This window comes from Oncorhynchus nerka, linkage group LG3 (genome assembly GCF_034236695.1).
Source record: "Oncorhynchus nerka isolate Pitt River linkage group LG3, Oner_Uvic_2.0, whole genome shotgun sequence".
NCBI lineage: Eukaryota > Metazoa > Chordata > Actinopteri > Salmoniformes > Salmonidae > Oncorhynchus > Oncorhynchus nerka.
Window position 1 is genome coordinate 55,541,828 of NC_088398.1, and position 21,195 is coordinate 55,563,022.

At 42.4% G+C, this 21,195-nt stretch overlaps 2 protein-coding genes across 5 annotated transcripts in view; both read right to left on the reverse strand.

Annotated features, from left to right (window-relative positions):
• Positions 1-1,418: 1,418 nt before the first annotated feature.
• LOC115115747 (trans-1,2-dihydrobenzene-1,2-diol dehydrogenase-like) lies at positions 1,419-11,609 on the reverse strand. Its single transcript, XM_029644237.1, has 7 exons — positions 11,409-11,609; positions 10,651-10,762; positions 10,258-10,421; positions 4,607-4,859; positions 4,353-4,477; positions 2,899-3,049; positions 1,419-2,640 (listed from the first exon to the last, which is right to left on the reverse strand). Exons 1-7 carry the CDS (start codon positions 11,496-11,498, stop codon positions 2,528-2,530), a joined length of 1,008 nt encoding a protein of 335 aa, XP_029500097.1. The 5' UTR covers positions 11,499-11,609; the 3' UTR covers positions 1,419-2,527.
• A 976-nt stretch (positions 11,610-12,585) lies between these two features.
• LOC115111174 (unconventional myosin-Ib-like) overlaps positions 12,586-21,195 on the reverse strand; it is a 155,581-nt gene continuing 146,971 nt past the window's right edge. For 2 of the 4 annotated variants that reach the window (XM_065013600.1, XM_029637070.2), the window contains 8 exons: positions 18,408-18,494; positions 17,279-17,353; positions 16,798-16,926; positions 16,432-16,538; positions 16,106-16,238; positions 15,552-15,704; positions 15,110-15,240; positions 12,586-14,900 (listed from right to left, as the gene is read on the reverse strand). In XM_065013600.1, the coding sequence (XP_064869672.1) occupies positions 14,771-14,900; positions 15,110-15,240; positions 15,552-15,704; positions 16,106-16,238; positions 16,432-16,538; positions 16,798-16,926; positions 17,279-17,353; positions 18,408-18,494 (945 nt within the window). In that variant the 3' untranslated portion in view covers positions 12,586-14,770. The remainder of the gene's footprint in view (positions 14,901-15,109; positions 15,241-15,551; positions 15,705-16,105; positions 16,239-16,431; positions 16,539-16,797; positions 16,927-17,278; positions 17,354-18,407; positions 18,495-21,195) is intronic. The other 2 variants (XM_065013604.1, XM_029637081.2) reach the window with 1 other exon arrangement.

Here is a 21,195-nt window from a genome sequence, read left to right on the forward strand (position 1 = left end):
TTTTTTATTCAGCAAATATTTGTCTTACTTTTTAACTCTGCATTGTTGGGAATGGGCTCGGAAGTAAGTATTTCACTGTGACCAATAACATTTTATTTGAATCAAACCCCTCCCTATCTTTGAGTAGTCTCTCCAACACTTCTACTACTAGAGGCAGGAGTAGCCGTGTTGTGTTTACAACAATAGCTACACTGGGGCTTACCTCCCTTCCATACAGTCCCAACTCCCTCAACTGGGTATACCCAACCACTCAAAGCTTATGTTCCCAACATGCTTGTAGCAATCCTTTTGCAGGATGAAACACCCCATGTCCCAGTAGGTTGCTATGGTTGATATGATGTGGATCCCTTTCACACTTCACCGGGAGAGAACAGGGTTGGAGAAAAACATGAATTAATACCATAAAATTATCTAATGTTTAAATATTAAGTAACAAAGGATAAAATAATCCCAAATAAAATATTATGAATGATTATTCTGAATTTATATCCAGTAAGTTGATCTAAATCTTGGTAGCCTCTTTCTACCCATTTCGGACAGTTGCCATGCTCCATTAAAATCGGTCGAGTCAAGAGTATTACTATTAAATTGTTCTCATTCCATTGTTAAATTGTTCTCATTCCTAATTCTTGGCACTAATAAGTTCAATGTATTTATATTAGATTTATTTTTTTACCTAGGCAAGTCAGTTAAGAACAAATTCTTATTTTGAAAGACAGGTTAACTGCCTGTTCAGGGGCAGAACGACAGATGTGTACCTTGTCAGCTCGGGGGTTTGTGCCTTGCTCCTAATTCTATGGCACTTGTACACGCCCCCTCATGGATTTTGCTTATAGGGGAGCAAGTGCACAATTATTGGGAGAATCTCAATTGGTTTTGCTCGATGCTCCTCAGTCCTGTCCTGCTTTTGAAAAAGGTCAAAGGTAATCGAGAAGCAGAGGTGAGGAAACGTGGAGACAAATGCACTTCAATGAAATTACACCACTCGTGCCTCATCAGGCAAATCACATTTACAGGGGTGGAATCCCAAAATAAATGTGCAAAGTAATCAAACCAAAATTAGCTAGTTGTGCAAGACATTTTATAGATAAAAGGATAAGTAACTTATAGTTTTTAAATGTGTGCATGCTTTTCTCCTTAGAGAAAACAGCTGATTCAAAGGGAACTGAATTAAATCACAAATCGAACTCATTCAAAACATAACTTAGGCTTTAAATATGCCTGTGTATCCACACATTAATAAGTGGTTTAAACCATTCTTTAAGCATAAATAACACAGTGATACAACCATGTCTTCCCTGGGAATTAGCTAACTTTGCCATACTCACGTCACAGGATAAACCTTCCGCTCCTGAGCGCACATTTGACACCTTTGTGGGAGACGCACCAGGAACTAACAGCTCTTTCAATAACGTTAATTGTAAAACATTTATTTATCCATATAAATGGTGATCTCATTTCATTACATTAGTAGTCTCTTTAAAACAACATCCTTATATTAACATTCACGCTCTAAAACCAATTACCAACGTTCCGACTAAACAAAACAAAAAATCAAAAATAAAATGTATTTATATAGCCCTTCTTACATCAGCTGATATATCTGTGCTGTACAGAAAGCCAGCCTAAAATCCCAAACAGCAAGCAATGCAGGTGTAGAAGCACTAAACATGCATATCTCTCTTTTACAGGTGAACTAATGAGGATATCTTTACAATTATTTAATGAGCGTCCTCATCAATGCAATCAATACACAACTTCAATAAACGTCTGGTTTTATGTCTGAATTTCTATGGCACGGAGACTCGGTCTGTGACACAACCTCCCAGACTGCTAAGAACCTCTGTGTGACCTTGGATGACCTTGACCTTGTTGTGGCCATAATTAGTCACTTTCCAAAATTATAGAAAAATAAGGAAATAAGCAATAGGCCTGCTGATCATCTCCCCTGCAGTGGTGGTAGCCTATGTTACATTAGCAGAATGAGGAGTATTGCACTCAACTCCAATCTGGAGATCAATGTTCTCTCTAACTAGCAAGGTAACACGTAGTCTGTTCTGTTGTAACCTATTACCTACTAAGTGACTGGCCAATCGCTTGAGGTCAAACAAGCAAAATAGCAAACTCAATAGGATGGATGCTGGCAAGCTGAACATAACTGGCACATATCCATTAAAAAAATCACCATGAATGGGTTGGTCCTCATGAAATAAACATCATAGGCCGATTAGCCTCATAAGTTATTAAAACCTCCTGAGACCATGTCTGCATCCCAAATGGCACCCTGTTCACTACTTTGACCAGGACTCATGCACTGGTGTGCACCATAAAGGGAATATGGTGCCATTTGGGACACAGCCCGTTATTACCAGGCATATCAGAGGGAGCCGCCCCAAGCACACCCCCTTAGTTTAACCATCATAACAGCATAACCTATAGCATTCATTGGACCGAAGTCACCTGCTGACTAGCATCGGTAGAGAGTGCATCCATGACTGAGAAAGGGGGACTTGGGCTGCATTATTTCTCATTGGATGCTGTCTTGATTATATGTCACACCCACTTGTCTTCTGGCTTCATCCATGACATCGGCGAGAAGGTGTGAGTGTGACCAAGGCATTCCAGGGCTCTCCTTCAGCTCTGATGGAAACAATCAGCGTGTTTGAACAAGGCAAAGTGCATAATCGCTAATCTTGATCACATAATGACCAGTTATTTGGGATGCAAGGTGATTTGTAAATTGAGTAATTCTGACTGCAATGTAGTCGGTTTCAAACCTGCAGATTCCCATACCATTTCCCCTATCGGCTTGGGCTGTTTTTGGTGCAAACTCTATTTGGATTTCAGTAAGGTGTGTTGTAATATTAAATGGTTCAAGTTGCTTTGTGTAAAGCCTACCTTTAAGCAGACACTGCCTGACCTCCTCTGCTTCGTAGCGCAGCCCAGTACTGTGAATGAAGTTGAGGGGAAGGCTGGGCTCAGGGAGAGGGTATTGCGTCACCTCTCCATTCACCTCCAGGCTCGTAGGACACCACATGTGGTTGGGGACCTCAGATAGAAACAACACCTAATATGATATTTTCTCTGAAGCCATTGATATGCCATTAATGTCACACTTTGTTGATCTCAATCGGGAATTGAAGAGAGAGGCTTGTTTGATGATACTAATAAATGGTGGTGTGCTTAATCAAAAGCAAGTTTTGATAAACACTATGGTACTCTGAATAATAAACTCTCAAACGTATCAAATGAACCACACTGAGCAAAAAAATATAAACGCAGCATGAGTTACAGTTCATATAAGGAAATCAGTCAATTGAAATGAATGAATTAGGCCCTAGTCTATGGATTTCACATGATTCGGAATACATATACGTATGCATTTGATTGTCACAGATACCTAAAAAAAAGAAGGGGAGTGGATCAAAAACCCAATCAGTATCCAGTGTGACCACCATTTCCTTCACGTAGAGTTGATCAGGCTGTTGATTGTGGCCTGTGAAATGTTGTCACCCTCCTCTTCAATGGCAGTGCAATGTTGCTGGATATTGGCAGGAACTGGAACACGCTGTCGTAAACGTTGAGCCAGAGCATCCCAAACATGCTCAATGGGTGACAAAAGTATGCAGGTCATGGAAGAACTGGGACATTTTCAGCTTCCAGGAATTGTGTACAGATCCTTGCGACATGGGGCCATGTATTATCATGCTTGAAACATGAGGTGATGGTGGTTGATGAATGGGACGACAATGGGCCTCAGCAATTGTGTTCGTTGTCTGTAGCTTATGCCTGACCATACCATAACCCCACTGCCACCATGAGGCACTCTGTTCACAATGTTGACATCAGAAAACCTCTCGCCCACACAACGCTGTACACACTGTCTGCCATCTGCCCAGTACAGATGACACCGGGATTCATCCGTGAAGAGCACACTTGTCCAGCGTGCCAGTGGCCATTGAAGGTGATCAGTTGCCCAGTGAAGTCGGTTATGACGCCGAACTGCAGTCAGGTCAAGACCCTGCTGAGGACGACGAGCACGCAGATGAGCTTCCCTGAGACGGTTTCTGACGGTTGGTACAGAAATTCTTCAATTGTGCAAACCCACAGTTTCATCAGCTGTCCACGTTAATATTTTTGTTCAGTATACGTAGGTTATTGAAGTTTTTCAGGAGGCTATGGAAATGTTCATTAAAAATCAGCTCTTCAATGAATCATAAACTTGTTTAATTTATTCAAAATCTTCATCATTAGATCAATAACTATAGTGTGCACTTCTTCCCCCACCCTCCTCTGGCTGTGACTTGTTAGAATAATGAATTTCCTATGTGTGTCTGTGTCTGCCATCCTACCTTGATGGTCCCCTTGGTCCCAGTGATAACAGCATCATTTGTCAGCATCATCGTGATGGAGCACGTGCACACAGCCATTCTGTTCCCAGAGAACTTTAAGACCAAAACTACTGTTCCATCCACTCCTGGAGGTGCAAATACAAAGCATTAGAAATAGCAAAACTATTTATTTATTTCAGTTAGAGACTTGAAAAGGGAAACTCCTGGTGTGTAAGTTAAGCAAGTGGATCTCAAGTCAGAATACCAACAATTACCTGTGTCAATACAGTATCCCATGGCTTGGATGGACTCCGGTCTCTCCCCATTGAACACCATGAAGACAAACTGCAGGCAGTAGATCCCCAGGGTCAGTAGTGCCCCTCCACCCAGCTCTCTATGGGTCAGGCGAGGGATGTGTGTGAGGGGGGCTCCCAGGTCGGCCCTTACCATCTGGACCTCTCCCACCTCACCCTGGCCCAGCAGCCTGCCCACCTCTACAGACACAGGGAAGAAACGAGTCCAGATGGCCTGGGAGATATAACGGAGATACAGTGGAAAGAAAAAGTATGTGAACCCTTTGGAATTACCTTGATTTCAGAATAAAATGGATCTGATTTCCATCTAAGTCACAACAATAGACAAACACAGTCTGCTTAAACTAATAACACACAAACAAGTATACGCTTTCATGACTTTAGTGAACACACTGCGTAAACATTCACAGTGCAGGGTAGAGGTCAACCGATTAAGATTTTTCAACGCCGATACCGATTATTGGAGGACCAAAAAAAGCCGATACGAATAATCGGCCGATTTGTACATCTATATTTGTAATAATGACAATTACAACAATACTGATTGAACAATGAACACTTTTATTTTAACTTAATATAATACATCAATAAAATCAATTTAGTCTCAAATAAATAATTAAACATGTTCAATTTGGTTTAAATAATGCCAAAACACAGTTTGGAGAAGAATGTAAAAGTGCAATATGTGCCATGTAAAAAAGCTAACGTTTAAGTTCCTTGCTCAGAACATGAGAACATATGAAAGCTGGTGGTTCCTTTTAACATGAGTCTTCAATATTCCCAGTTAAGAAGTTTTAGGTTGCAGTTATTATAGGAATTATGACGCGTTGATCATTTCTCTCTATACCATTTGTATTTCATATACCTTTGACTATTGGATGTTCTTATAGGCACTTTAGTATTGCCAGCCTAATCTCGGGAGTTGATAGGCTTGAAGTCATTAACAGCGCTGTGATTCAAGCATTGCTAAGAGCTGCTGGCCACCGCATTAAAGTGCTGTTTGAATGAATGCTTACGAGCCTGCAGCTGCCTACCACCACTCAGTCAGACTGCTCTATCAAATATCAAATCATAGACTTGATTATAATATAATAAGCACATAGAAATACGAGCCTTTGGTCATTAATATGGTCAAATCTGGAAAATATAATTTTGAAAACAAAATATTTAGCATTTCAGTGAAATACGGAACCGTTATGTATTTTATCTAACGGGTGGCAACCCTAAGTCTAAATATTGCTGTTACATTGCACAACCTTCAATGTTATGTCATTATTATGTAAAATTCTGGCAAATTAATTACGGTCTTTGTGAGGAAGAAATGGTCTTCACACAGTTTGCAACGAACCAGGCGGCCCAAACTGCTGCATATACCCTGACTCTGCTTGCACTGAACGCAAGAGAAGTGACACAGTTTCCCTAGTTAATATTGCCTGCTAATGAATTTGCAGGTTTAAAAAAAATATACTTTTGTGTATTGATTTTAAGAAAGGCATTGTTGTTTATGGTTAGGTACATTTGTGCAACCAATGTGTTTTTTTCGCGAATGCGCTTTTGTTAAAACATCACCCGTTTGTTGAAGTTTAAGAAGCCTGTAATTCAATGATAAATTAACAGGCACCACATTCATTTTTATGCAACGCAGGACAAGCTAGTTAACCTAGTAATATCATCAACCATGTGTATGTGAAGATTGATTGTTTTTTATAAGATAAGTTTAATGCTAGCTAGCAACTTACCTTGGCTCCTTGAATCCACAAGGTCCTTTTGATGCTGCATTCGCGTAACAGGTGGTCAGCCTGCCACACAGTCTCCTCGTGGATTGCAATGTAATCGGCCATAATCGGCGTCCAAAAAGGAAGATTACCGATTGTTATGAAAACTTGAAATCGGCCCTAATTAATCGGCCATGCCATGCCAATTAATCAGTCGACCTCTAGTGCAGAGTGGAAAAAGTATGTTAACCCTTGAATTTAATAACTGGTTGCCCGTCCTTTGGCAGGAATAACCTTAACCAAACATTTTCTGTAGTTGCGGATCAGACGTGCACAACGGTCAGAAGGAATTTTGGACCATTCCTCTTTACAAAACTGTTTCAGTTCAGCAATATTCTTGGGATGTCTGGTGTGAACCGCTCTCGACGTCATGCCACAGCATCTCAATCGGGTTGAGGTCAGGACTCTGACTGGTCCACTCCAGAAGGCGTATTTGTTTTCTGTTGAAGCCATTCTGTTGTGGATTTACTTCTGCGTTTTGGGTCATTGTCCTGTTGCATCACCAAACTCCTGTTGAGTGTCACGGATGACTAGGAGTGGAAGGTAGGAATCAGGTACAGCGAGCAGAAGGTTCACAGAAAAATGCACTTTATTCCGGCACAAAATGGTCATGCCCAAAACACAGGGTGGAAAACACTGACCAACCCAAAACACAGGGCGGAAAACACTGATCAACCCAAAACACAGGGCGGAAAACACTGAACAACCCAAAACACAGGGCAGAAAACACTGACCAACCCAAAACACAGGGTGGAAAACACTGACCAACCCAAAACACAGGGCGGAAAACACTGATCAACCCAAAACACAGGGCGGAAAACACTGAACAACCCAAAACACAGGGCAGAAAACACTGACCAACCCAAAACACAGGGCGGAAAACACTGACCAACCCAAAACACAGGGCGGAAAACACTGACCAACCCAAAACACAGGGCGGAAAACACTGACCAACCCAAAACACAGGGAGGAAAACACTGACCAACCCAAAACACAGGGAGGAAAACACTGAACAACCCAAAACACAGGGAGGAAAACACTGAACAACCCAAAACACAGGGAGGAAAACACTGACCAACCCAAAACACAGGGCGGAAAACACTGACCAACCCAAAACACAGGGCGGAAAACACTGACCAACCCAAAACACAGGGCGGAAAACACTGACCAACCCAAAACACAGGGCGGAAAACACTGACCAACCCAAAACACAGGGCGGAAAACACTGACCAACCCAAAACACAGGGAGGAAAACACTGACCAACCCAGAACACAGGGAGGAAAACACTGACCAACCCAAAACACAGGGCGGAAAACACTGACCAACCCAAAACACAGGGAGGAAAACACTGAACAACCCAAAACACAGGGAGGAAAACACTGAACAACCCAAAACACAGGGAGGAAAACACTGACCAACCCAAAACACAGGGTAACACGGTCCGGAGCACAATAACACCTCCGATTCAAAATGTGAACACAAAATAATCAAATTACTTCTTCGGTGGTGTCCTCCCATGAACATCATTCTTGTTTAGTGTTTTACGTATCGTAGACTGGTCAACAGAGATGTAAGCATGTTCCAGAGATTTCTGTAAGTCTTTAGGTGACACTCTAGGATTCTTCTTAACTTCATTGAGTGTTCTGCGCTGTGCTCTTGCAGTCATCTTTGCAGGGTGGCCACTCCTAGGGAGAGTAGCAACAATCTTGAACTTTCTCTATTTATAGACATTTGTCTTACTGTGGACTGATGAAGGCTTTTAGAGATAATTTTGTAACCCTTTCCAGCTTTATGCAAGTCAACAAATCTTAATCTTAGGTCTTCTGAGATCTTTTTTGTTTGAGGCATGGTTCACATCAAGCAATGGTTCTTGTGAATAGCAAACAACATTTTTGTGAGTGTTTTGTATAGGGCAGGGCATCTCTAACCAATATCTCCAATCTTGCCTCATTGATTGGACTGCTTAAATGGTATTAAATGATTGGATTGCTTAAATGGTGTATTCAATATAGACAAGAAAAACACAATATTGAGTTTTATTAATTTAAGCAGACTGTATTTGTCTATTGTTGTGACTTAGATGAAGATCAGATCAAATGTTATGACCAATTTATGCAGTAATCCATGTAATTCCAAAGGGTTCACATACTTTTTCTTGACACTGTAGATATAAGAGGGATGTCTTACTACTGCAATACTTCTCTACAATAGAGGCTATCTGGTGTGTATGAAGGGGGATATAGGAGGAATGCTTCACTGCATTGTAGAATAATAGTGAAGACATCAAAACTATGAAATAACACATATGGAATCATGTAGTAACCAAAAAAGTGTTAAACAATAAAAATACATTTGAGATTCTTCAAAGTCGCCACCTTTCGCCTTAATGACAGCTTTGCACACTCTTAACATTCTCTCAACCAGCTTTATAAGGAATGCTTTTCCAACAGTCTTGCAGGAGTTCCAACATATGCTGAGCACTTGTTGGCTGCTTTTCCTTCACTCTGAGGTCCAACTCATCCCAAACCATCTCAATTGGGTTGAGGTTGGGTGATTGTAGAGGCCAGGTCATCTGATGTGCACTCCATCACTCTCCTCCTTGCTCAAATAGCACTTACACAGCCTGGAGGTATGTTGGGTCATTGTCCTGTTGAAAAACAAATGATAGTCCCACTAAGCTCAAACCAAATGGGATGGCATATCACTGCAGAAAGCTGTGGTAGCCATGCTAGTTAAGTGTGCCTTGAATTCTAAATAAATCACGGACAGTGTCACCAGCAAAGCACCATCACTCCACCTCCTCCATGCTTTACGGTGGGAACCAGATATGCGTAGATCATCCGTTCAAGTACTCTGTGTCTCACAAAGACACAGCGGTTGGAACCAAAAATCGCACATTTTGGACTCATCAGACCAAAGGACAGATTTCCACCGGTCTAATGTCCATTGTTTGTGTTTCTTGCCACAGAAAGTCTTGTCTTCTTATTGGTGTCCTTTAGTAGTGATTGCTTTGCAGCAATGCGACCACGAAGGCCTGATTCACGCAGTCTCCTCTGAACAGTTGATGTTAAGATGTGTCTGTTACTTGAACACTGTGAAGCATGGGCTGCAATCTGAGGTGCAGTTAATTGCCGATGTCTGAGACTGGTAACTCTAATGAACTTATCCTCTGCAGAAGAGGTAACTCTGGGTCTTCCTTTCCTGTGGCGGTCCTCATGAGATCCAGTTTCATCATAGTTTCATCAAATTCTTGAAATGATCCGTATTGACTGACCTTCATGTCTTAAAGTAATGATGGACTGTTGTTTCTCTTTGCTTATTTAAGCTGTTCTTTCCATAATATGGACTTGGTCTTTTACCTAGGGCTATATTCTGTATACCAAAGAAATTCCACAAATGCACTTTTAACAAGGCACACCTGTTAATTGAAATCCATTCCAGGTGACTATCTCGTGAAGCTGGTTGAGAGAATGCCAAGACTGTGCAAAGCTGTCATCAAGGCAAAGAGTGGCTACTTTGAAGAATCTCATTTGGTTAACACGTTTTTGGTTACTACATGATTCCATATGTGTCATTTCATAGTGTTGATGTCTTCACTATTATTCTACAATGTAGAAAATAATACAAATAAAGAAAAACCCTTGAATGAGTAGGTGTGTCCAAACTTTTGACTGGTACTGTACGTCAGCCCTACATATATTATTCAGGACAAACCATACCGCAATATAAATATGTCAGTGTTGATGTACTGTATGTGGAAGTATATGATCAGAAGGAGCTTTAGAGCAAACTTGTATGAACATGTTTAAAGTGTCAGGTGTCCCCCTGTACAGTACCTCCATCAGAAAGACATCATTCTCCTTGGCTGTGTTGGTGAGCTCCAGTACCTCTCTTAGATTCATGGCCAAGGGTTTCTCTATGAGCACGTTCTTATGGGAGGTCAAGAAGAGCTTACCTGTGCTCAGGTGGTGAGAGTGGATGGTTCCCACATACACCACATCTGCAAAGAAAGATAGGGGTACGAGCATGGGTTTACAGCTCCAGTCAATTTAAGGCAACAAGCCTATACCACATTGGTTATCAGGTTTTATCCCAAGGGTACAGATGATTTGTGGCCTGAAATGGTCAAACACCTTGGCTATACAGTATCTCTTGTCAAGAGCATGAGTCAAGATAACATTTTTTAACCAGATCTGTACCAGGGTAAGGGATTTCATGATAGAACCCACCTATGTCTGAGTCTTTTGCTAGCTCCACATAGCTCCCATAGACTCTTGGAATGTTGTGCTTTTTGGCAAACTCTTGTGCAAGATGGAGATTCCGAGCAGCAACAGCCACAATCTGAAAAAGAGAACAATTTTAATTGTTTCAATTAGAGCTAAATTGAATATAATTTATTTTGTAAAAAATATATAAAACAAGATGTATTCCTAGGGGATAGCACTTAAAACGCTTATTTCCAAAGTGGTCATTGATGGTAATAGTATTTAGAGTGATAATAGCGTTTTAAATAACCTTTAATTTCTTACTTGAATCCCATAAACATTTATGTTAGCTTTTCCTCAACCACATTCCTCAATTTGGCAGGGTCAGGCTGTTGAAATTACACATTGTGCCTTACTTAACATAAATTAATATTTTTATTGTCCCAGTATTAGGAGAATTACGGTAAACATTTACACAACATGCAATAAATGGACAATTACGCCGTCCCAGTATTAGGAGAATTACGGTAAACATTTACACAACATGCAATAAATGGACAATTACGCAACCACAGAACATGGAAACATGGGAGTTATTTACAAAAAATATATATGTTTTCTTCTCACTGATGTCACTAACGAGTAAAACATTCATTAAATTATTCTGCAATAATACCAAATGTCTTCTCAAAAATACACTTCACCCTTGCTTATAAGCGAGTAGCCTAATCGCGCAAGTGTTTTAGGATTCCCCCTCATTCCCAATCACAAATAACGTTTACCTGGTGGTCGTCGTGAGGTAGGGTCCTCAGAGCAACTGAAAAGTCGTGGCTGATTTTCCCTGCACTGCAGATTCCCCACCGTGTTGCCATGATTACTTATGAACTAGCACGTCTCTCTATCGACGCCAGATAGACTTAGCAGACTTTTTTGATAAGGATATATTTCCCACCTGTAGGGAGATACAGAATACCAGTAGCCGATCTCAGCTGGTTCCTTAACTGGAATTCCACTAGGTGGCGCGAGAGGCTTAACTCTGAAACCCAGAAAACCCGAGGGCCCCAGAAGTCTATTTATTAGCGTCACTGATGTGATACTATTATGCAGGAATTTAGTTCCAAATGTATTTTAGATACCACCAAACTCAAAACTATATACACAGGATGAATCAAATTATTGCAATGGTGTTCATAGATTAGATTTCTATATTGAGAGCTCTGATTTCTTATCCACTGTCAATCACATGTAGCCTACATGTGTCTACACAATGCGATGCTTTGTCAGTTCTGTCTGCCATTAGCCCTGCTCACAGAGGGCTGGTTGTCTTCTCAACAGAAGGATAGGCCACACCATCGTTTCCCAGCCTGCATAAGACTACAAGACTGATGGGAACTTGGTCCAGGACAGCCCATAATTGTGGGCTATTTATATCTGTCAAGGGCTGCTCCCAGGGTACTGCTGCTGGCAGCCTCCAAGCCGCAGAATTTAACCAGGGACAACTCTCCAGATGTGATGGAAAACATTTAGGTAGCTGCCTGGTCTAGTCCACCCACCCCTTGCTATCTGTGTACCAGGAGAGCTGAGAGGCCTCTCAGCTCACCTTTTACACTAGTGATACATGTAATCTCAGTTTGATCTAATGGACGAAGTGGTGGTAGAGTTTACAGTGAGTGTACGGTTCACTTTAAGTACTGTAGGGTAAGCCTATTGTGGATGGACATACGTGAAAATACATGCATAACAGGAGTCTAGAATAAGCTCGAATGTTCAGAAAGAGTGTATTACTTGAGTTTGATGGATATAAGATGCAGTTAACATGTTGTTCGTTTGTGTATCCCCCCTCCAATGGTTAACGGTCGATGGCTGGTAATGCTGACTGGGAAACATCCACTTTGAGAGATCATAAACTGAACTGATGCACATATGCATTCAAAACCAACAAAATCACAAAGTAGTCCATTTATTTATTGCTTTTTTAATTTGAAAAGAATTACTTGTAAATTTGTTACATTGAGGACTGAAACACTTCCATGTTCTCTATCTCGCAGCGCAGGATACATTAGGCACACAACAAGAATGCATACATCATTGAGTTTATTTTCGTATTTTACTTCAAATACAAACACAGAGGTGGTTATAGCAAACTGCATTGAAATCTCAAACTGTACAGAACTGAGAAGCACAAACATGCATCGACTCAGTTCAACATCTTCCCCCGTGGAAGGAAAAAACAACAATCATTCCTCAAGTCCACCCGTGGAATTACAAAAACGTGTAAAAAAGTTATTTATTTTAAGGTACACCAGTAATCTATAGGTATGTGATCTAGAGCAGTTTGGCTGAGCTTCCACCTCCATATTGCCACCACCAGAGAACCCCATTGGTTTAACCTTGAAGTCAACAGTACAAAACCCCCCACTAAAACATCCCGATAAAGAATATAATTAAATATACTTCCAAATAGAGCAATGACTGAAGTGACATTGGCTTGTGTGTGTGTGTGTGTAAAGTATATCACATTCATACACAGGCAGAGCAGACAGTGAAGCTGTGATTGCTAGATTTCTGAAAAAAACATCCCAAGAATATACTACATGGCCATACGCACAATCCCAAGAAAAACACTGCATTTATTATTAGCCAGAGTGGGGCAACAAAAAATATATATAAACAGCCCACATTGCAATGGCAAATCTATATATTTCTGCAGCACAGCAATAAGAGAACTAGCATGAGGACACTATAATGTATCTGTACATACTCCATCCATGCTGGGTCTGTTTTGATGTGTATGATACAGTCAGTAAGTGAGTGTTTCTCTACAGCATGCGTTTGAGCAATGTCAGTCACAGAATGTAGGACTCAATCTTATGTCCTGTCTGTTGCCATGCTGCATCCTCTTACTATTTTATTACTCCCATGCCAAAGCGTGGAGGGATGCTTGAGATGGTGTAGCCTAGCCTAGGCAGCGTTGTAGGCAAAGAGTTCCATTTCCCTTCAATTTCAAACAAGAGGACCATTGAAAACAAGCAGCCTTGTGGCTCTAAAAAGACTGATCAGCATTGAATCTGGGATAGTTATCAAGGTAGACTTGGGAACCCTAGGGTCCATCTCAATTCCTGTGGTAAAGTTTAGAGATGTAAAGTACTTTAAGGACAACTGGAGAGTGAGAAAATTGTGCAGTGTTTTCAAATAAAGTCTTGGTCCTGGTTGATTGAGGCCCCCTTTCAACTTTTTTTTTGGCATTTACTTATAAACTGAGTAGGGACCCTTCAACTTTTTGTTTTTTTGTTAGTGTCCAAGACCTGACTAGATGACTACAGATGGATACATGCAGCATGTCATGGCACCTCACAGAGTAGGGTGGCTGAATGGCACACGAGAGTTATTATGGATACTAAGTGGTTACCAATCGATCACTTGGCAAATCACATTTGACAAGTGTTGATTCTTGTACTTGACCACCCACTGTAGTCAGTTGTGTAAGTGTCAGCAAAGGAAAACAAAAACAACCCAGATAATATTTTGACTATTAATCACTATCTTTTCAAATTTTAACTCACCCAGGTGAACATTACAAGTGCAGTCATAGTTTAACTTTCAGAGAAAACTTTAGAGCAATCCTGAAAGCTCTCTGGTCATCGTTGATCTATTGAGTTGCCATTTAAGAGCTTAAACAGATAAACCGATGAGGACCCAAATCTAGTGCAGGGGTGTGTCTTGTCAGCACTTTCTTTCTTTGCCCTTTACAGATCTCTGAATATGGGTATGGCTTGATACCACACAGCCTGCATATTAGCTTTCCCAAGCTCAACAATCAGTATCATCTGACTGGAGATATCTTGTGCTCCATTGACAAGAGAGCACTTCTTTCTTACACCCACATCTTTTAAAACTAGTAAAATACATTTTTTCCAATCTTTCTCACCTATAACCCTATCGCCATGCAATCCTATGGGTCTTTCACTCTCTACCAAAAGTGTCAGCGCAGTTAAATATTACAGTGATGCAAGGATTCTGAATAGAGGAAACAACAAAAAACTAAAAGCAGAGTAATTGCACAGTCATTGGGGGCGGGGGCTGGAGGTTAGGCCTGATTGTGAACCGTCATGACAACTAAGTATTATAGGAGGCTGTGTCATCTCTATGGTGATGGCACAGACACCTCCAGTAGGCGGTTGTTCTTGCGTTTGCAGGCAGCACTGTTTCCGTTCTTAGGCCCCCCCTGGATGAACTTCACACACACCTTGTCCTGCTTGAACTGCACCAGGAACCTGACAGACACACAGAGGAAGTAGGATAAGAAACCATCTGACATCACAGGATTTAATTACACTGATCCCAGATCTGTTTTTGTAAATGTAACAATGAGTAGAGGCAGTTGGCAATACATTACAAACACATCTGGGACCAGGCCAGGATTTGACTAAGAGAAACAACAGCAGCATTGCAACATAAAGTCAATATGGCGACCGGTTCTTACTCGTCTGAGATGTCAATGTTGATCTGGTCCCTGTCTGCAGCAGTGGTCCCTATACGGTGGAGTTTGGTGATGATCTCTATAAGATGCTCACTGCTCAGCAGGAAGTCACCTTTGGAAGCTGAAGCAGAGCCCTATGGGTAAAAAACACAGAGGGGTGTTAGTCTTCTCAATCTCAATATGCCTACCCAATCTTTCTATGGTTAGCCCTTAATGTTACACTAAAAGTTATGAATCAGGACATGACTAATATAATTAGACACACAGCGGGGCTAAACTGGTTGAAATTCCATCATTAGAACCAGTTTGCAACCAGTGGATTTATGCAGCAAGCAAAGCAGATTCATTTCAACCAGCTTTGGCCACTGCGTTTTCGATCGCTGGATGATGTCCATATGTAAGTGCATCACAGTGGAGCTGGAGTGGTCTCCCTCCCCTCCATCACCTCTTTGAGCTTGAGGGCGAAGAAGCCGTCACTCTGGGTGCTGACCGACACGCTAGCGAGGTCTGGCAGCGGCACGCTGGCCTTCACCTGGCCCGTCTTCTGGTCAGCCAGGACAAAGTTGCTTTTGGTCAGCAGGAAGAGCCTCGGCGACCCCTGTAACAAGGACAGACTAGGTTTAATACACCAAGAATTTGGTAACACTATTTTACAGTAGAGAAATCACCAGTTATTTACTTATAAAGTACATGGCAAAATTGTAATTATAAAAGCAACCTATACAAGTATAAACTCATTAATAGCAAAAACAGAGCATTTATACAGTGATAGTGGTATAAAAACACAGGTAGGCTGAATCTGTCAAATATAAAACATTTGTTTTCCTTTGACTACTGTACAGCATAGTTACAGATATCCTCTAATAATAAAGCTATGACTGAAGAGTTTGGTCCATATAAACTGTGTTCAGGCCTGTTAGACTGTTGACTCCCTCAGGCTTCAGTACAGTTACATGAACAGATTTTGTTGAGGTAAGGCACTTTGAGAAAGGTACTTGCCTTGCCGTTGGCCCTGTTGATCTTGTTCACCAAGTCAGCCAGTAGCACCTTCTCCTCCATAGCACTGTTCAGCTTCTGGTACTTGGGGTTCTTCTGGATCTCCAGATAGTCTCCCTTGAAAGGCTGGCTGACACTAAACAATAATAATGCATTTGATATAGCGCTTTTAACGGACACAAGAATGCAACAGAGAGGAACTCACAGCAATGCATTGATTATACTCAGGAAAAAGGAGCTAAAATGGCTGCTAGTAAAATTTGCTTGGAACATTAGCTTCACGTCAAACATCATGTAATGCGTGAATCAAGGAGGGAAATATGTTATACCTGCTGGGGTACAGAGCCTTCTTGTCCTTGAAGATCTCACTGGCTTCAAGTTTCTCCTCATACACAGCCTTCTTCTCCTCTGTGAACTGACCCCGGTATTTCTTGCACTGATAATTCAAAAGATAGATCATCAATCCCTGGGAAGTTTGTTGTATTGATGTCCCTCAAACTACAAACTATAAAGCCAGTGGGCAAAGCTGGTTGTACATTAGTACAACCAGTTTACAACAAGGTTGTAATCTGTTAATAATGACATCCTAGCAACCAGATGTGCCTGCTGGGTAGTGGCATATACAACAACTTGACCCTTTGACCTGTAAGATCAGTGATGCCACCTTGAAAGAACAGCCAAAGATAATAACAAACCCTCCAGAGGTGGAAGATCCTCCTGAGCTGAGTGTGAGCTCCCTCCAGGAAGCCATAAGGCTTTGCCGGCCAGGTGTTGTCCATAGGGGACATTGTAGTGGTCTTCAGACCAAGGAAGTACTTCTGCATCTGGAGGGAGAGGGAGAAAGGCATATATTCAATACCTCCCTTTCAGACTTGGATTACTGTTGACATTCAGGAACGTAGAACTCTGGTTTCCTGGACAAAGTTTAAGCCTAATCCGAGAAGCATGTTCAATGGAGTTTCTCCATTTAATGTGATTTTTACTCCAGCACTAAGCTTAATCTGTGTCCGGGAAACCATCCCTTAGTGATTCAAATGGACACTACCCATCAGTGCTTAAAGGGATACACGACTAATTCATTCTAGCCTTGTCCCAGATCTGATTGTGTGGACTTGCCAACTCGGCAAGACCGCATAAATAGATCTGGCACCAGGCTACATTCACGCTTCTACTTACGATTCTCTGGATGGTGAAGTCGTAGATCTTCTTGCCAGCGTTGGCCCTAAAGAACTTCCTGTACTCCCGGCGGACCTGTAACCAAGGAGACAACTGGCCGTCAATCATCCATCCCCATAGTTATCTGATTTGAGGCATGGGGCCAATAGAGAAGAGATTACAGTGGTGATGACTATAGCAACAGGCAGACGTGGTTAGTTACAATGAACTCAAGCAACATCATACAAACAAAGGGAGGGAAAATCTGTTGAGCACTCAACTCAAATCAGAATGGGACTTTCTCCTAAATGTTTTTTTCTGAAAATGAGATGTTACATAGTTAATTAAAAATGAGGTGGTCAATTTAAATCACACTGATTGGAGTCGACAGGTTTTAACACGTTCTGAGAGCTGCTCTGATGTGCAAAGGTGACATGCACATTGTGCAGTCAATTAATGTGATGACAGGATTGGGGCCACTCAGACTACAGTAATACATGAGAAAACGACTGGAGAATGGAGTAGATATAGCATCAGACAACAAGACCTATAGAGGGTTAGACATGTTGATGGTTACACAGCTTATCATGCACATGATGCAGACAGGACATACAGCAATTGCTAGAGACAGACAGACATCCATCCATGTCAGTCAGGGTCAGTAGTGCCTTTGACCTCTCTGTTAAGAGGCTGCAGTCTTCAAGAACGAGCAAAAAAAAAAAAAAGAAAAAAAAAAGAGCATCTGTGAATGAATTATAACCAACCATAGCCAGCTTATCTAAAGCCCTGCTGGCCTCATGGAGAGAGCAGGATAGACGTAATAATAACGTAATGTGTGTCACTGCAGGGATACAGGAGGGGAGGGAAGGTAGGAGGGCATATCCTTTGGTACTGGACTGTCCAGATATCAAATCAGTCACTCTGGAGCTCACATGCATGAACTGTGTCATCACTGTGTGGTTGGTCCCGAGCTATGATAGGCTGAGGCTGACTGCATGCGGGTTCTGTGAAGTGTGCCTACCCCTCCAACACCAAAGACCGGGGAGTGGCTGAGAGGGTAAGGGGTGATTGGTTAGGGTAGAAAGGAGTGGCTGGTTAGGCTAGAAGGGTGGCTGGAGGGTAGGGAAGGCTGGGCAGTGGGCAGGTATACCTGGAGTCCCAGCCAGTAGGCCCAAATGATGGCGACGGCGTGCTTACGCCTGGCCTCCTCCTTCAGGCGCCTCAGCTCCCTGCGTGCCTTTTGGGAAGAAGGGAGGAAAGAGAGGGAAGGAACGAACGATTGAAAGGAGGGAATAATAGACTGATATGGAGGAAGAGACACTGCCCTGTGTGAGGAAACACGTCACACGAGCCCTGTCTAGTTACCAAGATCCTGAAGACGATTTAACCAACTATGGGAAGAATGCAATTATCATGAAATAGACATTATAATAATGCTGTAGTTTGATTATGTACTGTACATCAACTAGTCTTTTTGATTGAAACAGACATGGCTCTGTTGGCCAAGAGCAAAGTACAAAGCTCAAGGTAACAAGTCCATCAGGAGGTCTCTCCAACGTTCCATACACTGCACTGCACACTGAGAAAAAAAATGCTGCAAGCCTCAAGGAATCAGCAAGCAAGGAGGTGTAGCATGCAATTTATGGTGAGAACAGCATGCAGAAAGAAATAAAGAAAGAGAGCAGACATCCTGCAGATAGAGGTTGCAAAAGGTGAGGCATGGGCCTCAGGGAGGAACCGAAACACACCTTAACATCCTGACCTTTGGTAAGAAGAACTCAAAGCCAGGATAGCGGAGTGTGAGTGTTTGGGTGGTTTGGGGTAGGGCAGGCAGAGTTTATCCAAGGTTCCAGACACTGTGTGTGATGCAAGTCTAGTGCCTGTCAACATCCCCCCCGCCTTCCTCACCCCCCCTCCCGGTGTCAGTCTGGATCAGCTATAATCCATCAGGCTGCACAGCAAAGAGGCTTAAGTGACTGTATCTTTACCCCAACCCTCCCCTCCCCCACCCTTAGCCCTCGCGCCCAGGCCTGTCCATTATCATCTATCTCTAGATCTCTTCCATTAAACCATTAAAGACTAAACAGCAGCTAGCTTGGCTGAGAGAGCCAGCATGGGTGTTTGGGGGTCTTGCTCTGGTCCAGTAGGCTAAGTATCCCCCCCCCCCCCCGCAATTCTGTTTTAACATGCAATGGGACATTGGATGAGGGGTTCGTATGGCAACTTGTCATGCAATATAAATGTGATGGGTGGTGGTAATGGGGAGGATAGCTAGAGAGACATTCGCAGTCTCTCCAGACTATTGTTTAGTTAATGCAGGGGTCTGGCATCTGTCTGGTTGGATCTGATGGAGAAATGGCAGGCGGGCGGCGGGATATGGATGGATATTGTTTACAGGCTTCTTCCCAAATACCTTGGTCCCCTGCCAGCCGGTCCAAATGACAGACACGGCGTGCTTTTCTCGCGCCGCCACCTTTAGATACCGCAGTTCTCTCCGAGCCTGGGGAAGTGGTGGGGTTGGATTTAGTGTGTTTTGGGAGGTATATACCCATTGGGATAGGTGTTGGTATAAATAAGAAGCAGACGAACAGCAATATGTAGCCTACCCGGCACTGAAGGAGCATAAAGATGAAAAGATTAAAGACAATGGAGGAAACATTAGCTACCATGTGGAGCTTATGACTGAGTGATCACTAGTAATCAGAATAACTTGAGTGCTCTTCGACCATTGATGGCCTGATATATCCTACCCCTGCAAACCTAACTAAATGTGATGAATAAATCAAATCAAATTTTATTTGTCACATACACATGGTTAGCAGATGTTAATGCGAGTGTAGCGAAATGCTTGTGCTTCTAGTTCCGACAATGCAGTAATAACCTACAAGTAATCTAACTAACAATTCCAAAACTACCGTCTTATACACACAAGTGTAAGGGGATAAAGAATATGTACATAAAGATATATGAATGTGATATATGAGTGATGGTACAGAGCGGCATAGGCAAGATACAGTAGATGGTATCGAGTACAGTATATACATATGAGATGAGTATGTAAACAAAATGGCATAGTTAAAGTGTCTAGTGATACATGTATTACATAAAGATGCAGTAGATGATAGAGTACAGTATATACGTATGAGATGAATAATGTAGGGTATGTAAACATTATATTAGGTAGCATTGTTTAAAGTGGCTAGTGATATATTTTACATAATTTCCCATCAATTCCCATTATTAAAGTGGCTGGAGTTGAGTCAGTGTGTTGGCAGCAGCCACTCAATGTTAGTGGTGGCTGTTTAATAGTCTGATGGCCTTGAGATAGAAGCTGTTTTTCAGTCTCTCGGTCCCAGCTTTGATGCACCTGTACTGACCTCGCCTTCTGGATGATAGCGGGGTGAACAGGCAGTGGCTCGGGTGGTTGTTGTCCTTGATGATCTTTATGGCCTTCCTGTAACATCGGGTGGTGTAGGTGTCCTGGAGGGCAGGTAGTTTGCCCCCGGTGATGCGTTGTGCAGACCTCACTACCCTCACTACCCCCCTCCTTACGGTTGTGGGCGGAGCAGTTGCCGTACCAGGCGGTGATACAGCCCGCCAGGATGCTCTCGATTGTGCATCTGTAGAAGTTTGTGAGTGCTTTTGGTGACAAGCCGAATTTCTTCAGCCTCCTGAGGTTGAAGAGGCGCTGCTGCGCCTTCTTCACGATGCTGTCTGTGTGGGTGGACCAATTCAGTTTGTCTGTGATGTGTATGCCGAGGAACTTAAAACTTGCTACCCTCTCCACTACTGTTCCATCGATGTGGATAGGGGGGTGTTCCCTCTGCTGTTTCCTGAAGTCCACAATCATCTCCTTAGTTTTGTTGACGTTGAGTGTGAGGTTATTTTCCTGACACCACACTCCGAGGGCCCTCACCTCCTCCCTGTAGGCCGTCTTG